The 6,000-nt window shown below is 41.4% G+C and overlaps 1 protein-coding gene across 2 annotated transcripts in view; it reads right to left on the bottom strand.

Annotated features, from left to right (window-relative positions):
* Positions 1-646: 646 nt before the first annotated feature.
* Positions 647-6,000, bottom strand: part of LOC137423417 (rab11 family-interacting protein 4) — a 70,400-nt gene continuing 65,046 nt past the window's right edge. For both annotated transcript variants that reach the window (XM_068110561.2, XM_068110562.2), the window contains one exon: positions 647-1,484. In XM_068110561.2, coding sequence (XP_067966662.2) covers positions 1,368-1,484 — 117 coding nt within the window. In that variant the 3' untranslated portion in view covers positions 647-1,367. The remainder of the gene's footprint in view (positions 1,485-6,000) is intronic.

The following is a 6,000-nucleotide window of genomic DNA, read 5'->3' as shown; positions in this document are numbered from 1 at the left end:
TAAATAAATAACCTCATGATGTGGAGATGAGGGGTAAATGAAGTTTGATAACGATCATCTCCAAAATAAAAATCCTAGCCCGATGCCTCCCCATCCCCCCCGTCCTGTTCCTCCCCCCCTCTCCCCCCGTCCTCTTCACCCCACGTCCGTCCGTCCATCCTCCTCCCTCCCCACGTCCGTCCTCTTCCCCCCCCCCCCCGTCCTCCTCCCCCCCCCCCCCCCCCCACCGGTCCTCTTCCCCACCCCCCCACCCGTCCTCTTCCCCACCCCACCCGTCTTCTTCCCCCGTCCTCTTCCACCCCCTCCGAACACTCCAAGAGTCTTGGAGTCGCAAGGACCAGGTCAACTAGGCCAGCCACATACAATGTGCATCAACACCGCAAATGGAAGTACGGTATTTGAACCATTGAATATCTGAAATACTAGTGGTGTTTCTACCAATAACACTACCTACCTCTGCCCATGACTACCGATCTGATGAATCCTTTTGTAAATAATCACACTTGTATTAATTACAATTGCCTCTCTTCGAACAGGTGAACTGTGACTTTGTGGTCACACCTGATTTAGCATATGATGTCAACATCATCAGAAGATTAACCCCTTGTCAAAATAGCAACCATTTGTCAAAAGCAGGCCCCGGGTGTATATAACTGTTATACATTTTATTTTGGTCATTTCATGTACACAGGCACTTGTATCCCCACCATTACATGACAAGTTATGAAAGGGACAGCTGTCACATTATCCCAACCTAGCCTAATTAACAAGTATGCAGCTGGACTGGGCCTTTGTGCTGGGAAAAGTACAGCATAAGTGCATTTGACCTGAGAAATGTGGCAGGACCCATTGGCTGTTGAACACAGCCATATGCGCACAAACCACAATTATCGAAATACAGCTGCAAATAATAATAATAATAATAACAATAAGCATCTGAACTTTTCCAACTTACAGTATAAATCACAGTTGGCAGAAGAAAAAGTATTGCCATAAAATCAGATATTTCATCGACAAAAACATTGATATTTGGTGTTAAATCAAATGCCCAATGCTGCAGCAATTAGAACATGTTAAAAAGCATCGGTACATCAACATGACCGGAGAGGTAATTCAAGTGTACACCCTCGGTGAGTCTCACCCAACCAATTTGTGCCGTTACCCATGTGACGGGGAAGTTATAAAGAAAGGAGTGCGTGTCCCGATTGGCTCGTGACAAGTGAAAAGGCTAAAAGGTTACACGTCCAGAGTTGTGATGTCGCCCTCACACCGGCATCCGTACCTCGGGCCCTCCTGACCCACAGCTGCTCGGGTCGAAAGGCCCTCGACTGAAATGCAAGGGCAAGGAGGTCAAAACCAGAGAGCCATTAGGCCTTGATCTCCAGGATTGAAGGGTTCGTGTCAAGGATGGAGAGAATTATTTTGTCCATGTACTGCCTTAGGCGGCAGTTGATCTCTTCCTGCTCACGGAGGGCCTCCATAACCTGCCGGACACACGTACGCAAAAAATAAACCACAACGGGGTATTGAAAGTCTCAGGGAAATTGTGCCTGTACAATCCTTTAAAGGCCGTAAAAGGAGCTGCACCATTTACCACCTTTAGGCCAAATGATACATTCCCACTGTGTGCATTTGTCAAGTAATGTTATTCGGGTGAAACTTAAACTACAACAGATAGATTAATTGAACAAAAGCAATATTTGGGAATTCGCATTTAGCGCCCATGTTATCGTTTGTGAGCGTGGGGCGTGTGTGCGCAAAATATACCCATCTTTTGTGGGAATTAATTAGTCAATTAAAGTGTCAAAACGAATTCATGTCACTTGCGTGATCAGTTTGGCAAGCAGTGTGTCCTGTAAGAAAAGCAAGACTATCATGGAATGCATCCTGAAAACTGGGCCTCCTGAAAACAGCATTAATGGATATTGTGGGTCGTGTGGCAGAATCCAATACATGCGGTAAATAACCATCGACTACAAAGTGAAAATTTCTAACATTGTTTTATGAACAGTCTGTTTGCTTATGGCACAATATAATATTTTAAAAATAACCACATTTAGAGGCCATTTTTCCCCGCAAAGCGGGGGTTGGCCTTTTTCGGGGACCGTGGTTGTTGTTGTTTTTTTGGTCCCCTTTTTGAAGCAATGTTTTACGGCCGGATGCCCTTCCTGCCGCCAACCCTTTTTGTCGCCTTTTACGACACGCAGGGAATTACCAGTGAACTGGTACTCAATTAGCCGACCTCGGAAGGATGACAGGCTGAGTCAACCCCCCTGGTGTTAATTCAGCAATCGACCGGGATTCGAACCCAGGATCCTGGGATCCTAAGCTGGCACCCGTAACAGTAACAGTAACAGCTAGCCCAATAACAAAACAAAAAATGTTTTTTTGTTTTTTTAATATGCCACGTTGCTTGCTTCCAGCACCAACCTAAGTGAAGGGCGAAACATTAACGGTATGACCCTGCAGTAGCAGTTGCACCTTGCTATATAGCCCACCTTCCCTACCCTTCTTTCTACTTGTTTAAAACGTCTTCTGATATGTTTTCATGAACAAGAAAAATAATCATCATTTCATGTGCAGCATGTGACTGCAAGTTTGCATCATTACTGCAAGAGTTGGCTCGTCACTGATGCAGTGCCCCCTATAGGTGAGGGCAGGAATTTAGAATTTGGCCATGGTGCTGGCGATAACTCGCCTACTCTTCACGAAGGGCATCATGGGTACTTCAACACCCATCAACCAATGCCGGCAGATGGAATGCACCAAGAAAAATAAATAAGAGTTCCCTTGCAAGGAACTTCAACGCAGGAGGGAGACCATTAGGCCTGTGAAATGGCTAATGATATGAAGAGGACACTTTGCTCATTCTCGGTTGCTTTACCACACATTATGAAGATGCATCATGGAAGTGCCTGGTCAGTAAGTCGCAGGTAAACTCATTGTGCGAGTAATAATTGCATATAGTTAAATGCAGGATGGAAGAGGAGGGGATAAGGTGGGTAGACATGTGCAATTCCAATAAGAACTAGGGTCAAAGAACACCTTACTCCATGCAGTCTTGAAAAGGACATCGGCGGGGTCTAATTAGCCAATTTGATTGGTCTTGATGATGTAAAATGCCGTAATATTTTGTCCAAGTACTGCTAAACGAATGGTTTTTTGAGGTGTGAAACAGTTTATTTGTGTTCCACAGTGTTCAAATAAAATAACGATTTAGGGGTCGTAGAGGGGAAGAAAAAATAAAAATAAAAACTAGCCGTATACCACCACTGATGCAGTCTTTTACACCACTTTATTTGACATCACGAGTTATTCGTGCCTGTTTGTGTCCTTTATTAAGTCGCAAAATAACAGTAAGTTTCCTGTTGGGAATTATTACCCTCGCCAGAGGAGAGGGTATTGCATTTGAGTCAGTTTGTCTATCTGTCTGTCTGTCCGAACAGAATAAGTATGCTTTTCTCTGCAACTGTTGGTCTGATTGACAGGAAATTTTCACCATAGGTGCACCTCCTCCTGTAGAATTTTTAATGATAATTATGACATCATCGGTCACGTGGTACGGGGGTAATCTTGGGGAGTAAAAAAAATTGCACCTCTATATCTCGGAAAGCGCTGCATAGAAAAAATTGACATGGTTCATTGTAAAGAATTCCCCATGGGGAACAACATATGTTAATGATGATATCACAGATGGCCCCATTATGACGTCATAATTCGACAAGTACAAAACTTCATCCTATCAAGATGAAATCTCTTGAGCATCATTTAGGGATACATTGGTGGAGGGGGAAAAAATGACGTCATCGGTCACGTGGTTCGGCTGCCATATTTGTTTTAATATAAAAGCCTTCAAAACCACTAAAACATGTCCTGGTGAGGGTCTGCCATCTGTGATCGCTCTTTCTTCTTTTCAATTTTGTTTTACTGCCAGAGAGGCAGAGAAAGTGAAAAAAAGATTAATTACCTCACCCTTTTATGCGAATGTCGAATGCGAAGAAATTCAGAGCCAAATTATTGCTAAACTACAGGTTCGTTTTCCGATTCATGTTCAAAATATAATATGAAATTGATATCAAGTTGTTCCTTGATCACAAACTGACGTTTGTGCACAGACAGACAGACAAAGTGAACCAACTGTTTTTGCCTGTTTTTCACTTCCCAGGGAGGGGGGGGGGGGGGGGGGGGACAAACATTTCTTATATAATATATAAATAAATATAAGTATATATATACATACACATCTATATATATATAGATATATACATATAGATACATAGATAGATAGACAGACAGACAGAGACAGATAGATAGATAGATAGATAGATCGATATATATATATATATATATATATATACATATATATACACACATATAAATATATATACACATATACAAATAAATATATATATACACATATACAAATAAATATATATATACACATATACAAATATATACACATATACAAATATATATACGTAGTGTGTTCAAAAAGTATCCGACCTTTATTTTTCATGCGTAAAAAAAAAGAAGCTAGGGAGGCGTTGATTGGTGCACGTATGTAGGCGATCCTAATGCACACGCGTGAATTTTTTCCCACCTGCAGAAGCTGTCATTCGACGGCAGACCGCCGATGAGTGAGGACATGTAAGTGAGCGCCGTTGGATTTTCGTTTTTGACAAAATGACGGAAAAACTTGAACAACGCTACTGCATCAAATTTTGTGTTTTTTGGCCTCGGGGATGTTGGATGCTTCCATTGTGATGACTGCAACTTGGTTTCTGGGTCGTACCCATAAACCCAGGACTCATCGCCAGTGATCACTGTGTTGAGGAAGCTGGGATCGCTGTTCACAGTCTCCAGCATGTCCTGTGCGATCTCCAAACGGAGTTGCTTCTGCTCAATCGTTAGCAGCTTTGGTACGAACTTCGCTGAGATTCTCCTGAAGCCCAAATCCTCCTTCATAATGGAATGAACGGTGTTGAATCTTGCGGATCGTTTCCACTTGGGAATCGCCAAGCTTTACACAAAATTTGATGCAGTAGCGTTGTTCAAGTTTTTCCGTCATTTTGTCAAAAACGAAAATCCGACGGTGCTCACTTACATGTCCTCACTCATCGGCGGTCTGCCGTCGAATGACAGCTTCTGCAGGTGGGAAAAAATTCACGTGTGTGCATTAGGATCGCCTACATACGTGCACCAATCAACGCCTCCCTAGCTTCTTTTTTTTTTTACGCACGAAAAATAAAGGTCGGATACTTTTTGAACACAGTAGTATATGTATGTATGTATATATTATATATACACAAAGAATTAAGTTAAGCACCCCCCCCCGTTTTTTTACAACCTCGCACATTACAAGTTTGTTGTCGTCAAAACAGTGTAATATACCCATGATATTGCTATATTTTCTGGAGAAGTGATATTATGGTCACATAAAAACATAACAATCATGCCGTTTTCATTATTTTATTCTGAATAATTTAAGGTGAAATTTTTTGGGAATTTTAGGCATATTTTCACCTCAATTTAAGTATGGAGCTATAGGTCCATCACGGACAGTGTGGATGACGTATATGTTTTCTAACGTACAGTCATTGGTCTGAGAAGACCTCTAGCGATCTTTGCGTCAATAACGTGTGTAGGACCCACGTGATCGGATCACTACTCAACCCAACTCAACCCTACGAGTGCACTCATCTGCATTTCATCAATGGATAATTGCTAATGTCATACCAATCATTATTTGATCTCACATACCTTAGAATATATGCCAATGTATACATATACACAAAGAATATATATTAGGGGGTGCTTACCTTAATTCGTTGTGTAGGGGTGCTTAACTTAATTCTTTGTGTATATATATATATATATATATATATATATATATATATATACACGTATATAAATATATATACACATGTATAAATATACACACACATGTATAAATACATACACACACATGTATAAATACATACACACACATGTATAAATACA

This window comes from Myxine glutinosa, chromosome 3, assembly GCF_964187855.1.
Source record: "Myxine glutinosa chromosome 3, kmMyxGlut1.1, whole genome shotgun sequence".
Classification (NCBI taxonomy): domain Eukaryota; kingdom Metazoa; phylum Chordata; class Myxini; order Myxiniformes; family Myxinidae; genus Myxine; species Myxine glutinosa.
Note: the sequence above shows the minus strand (reverse complement) of the source record. Positions and strands in the feature narration are given on the sequence as shown.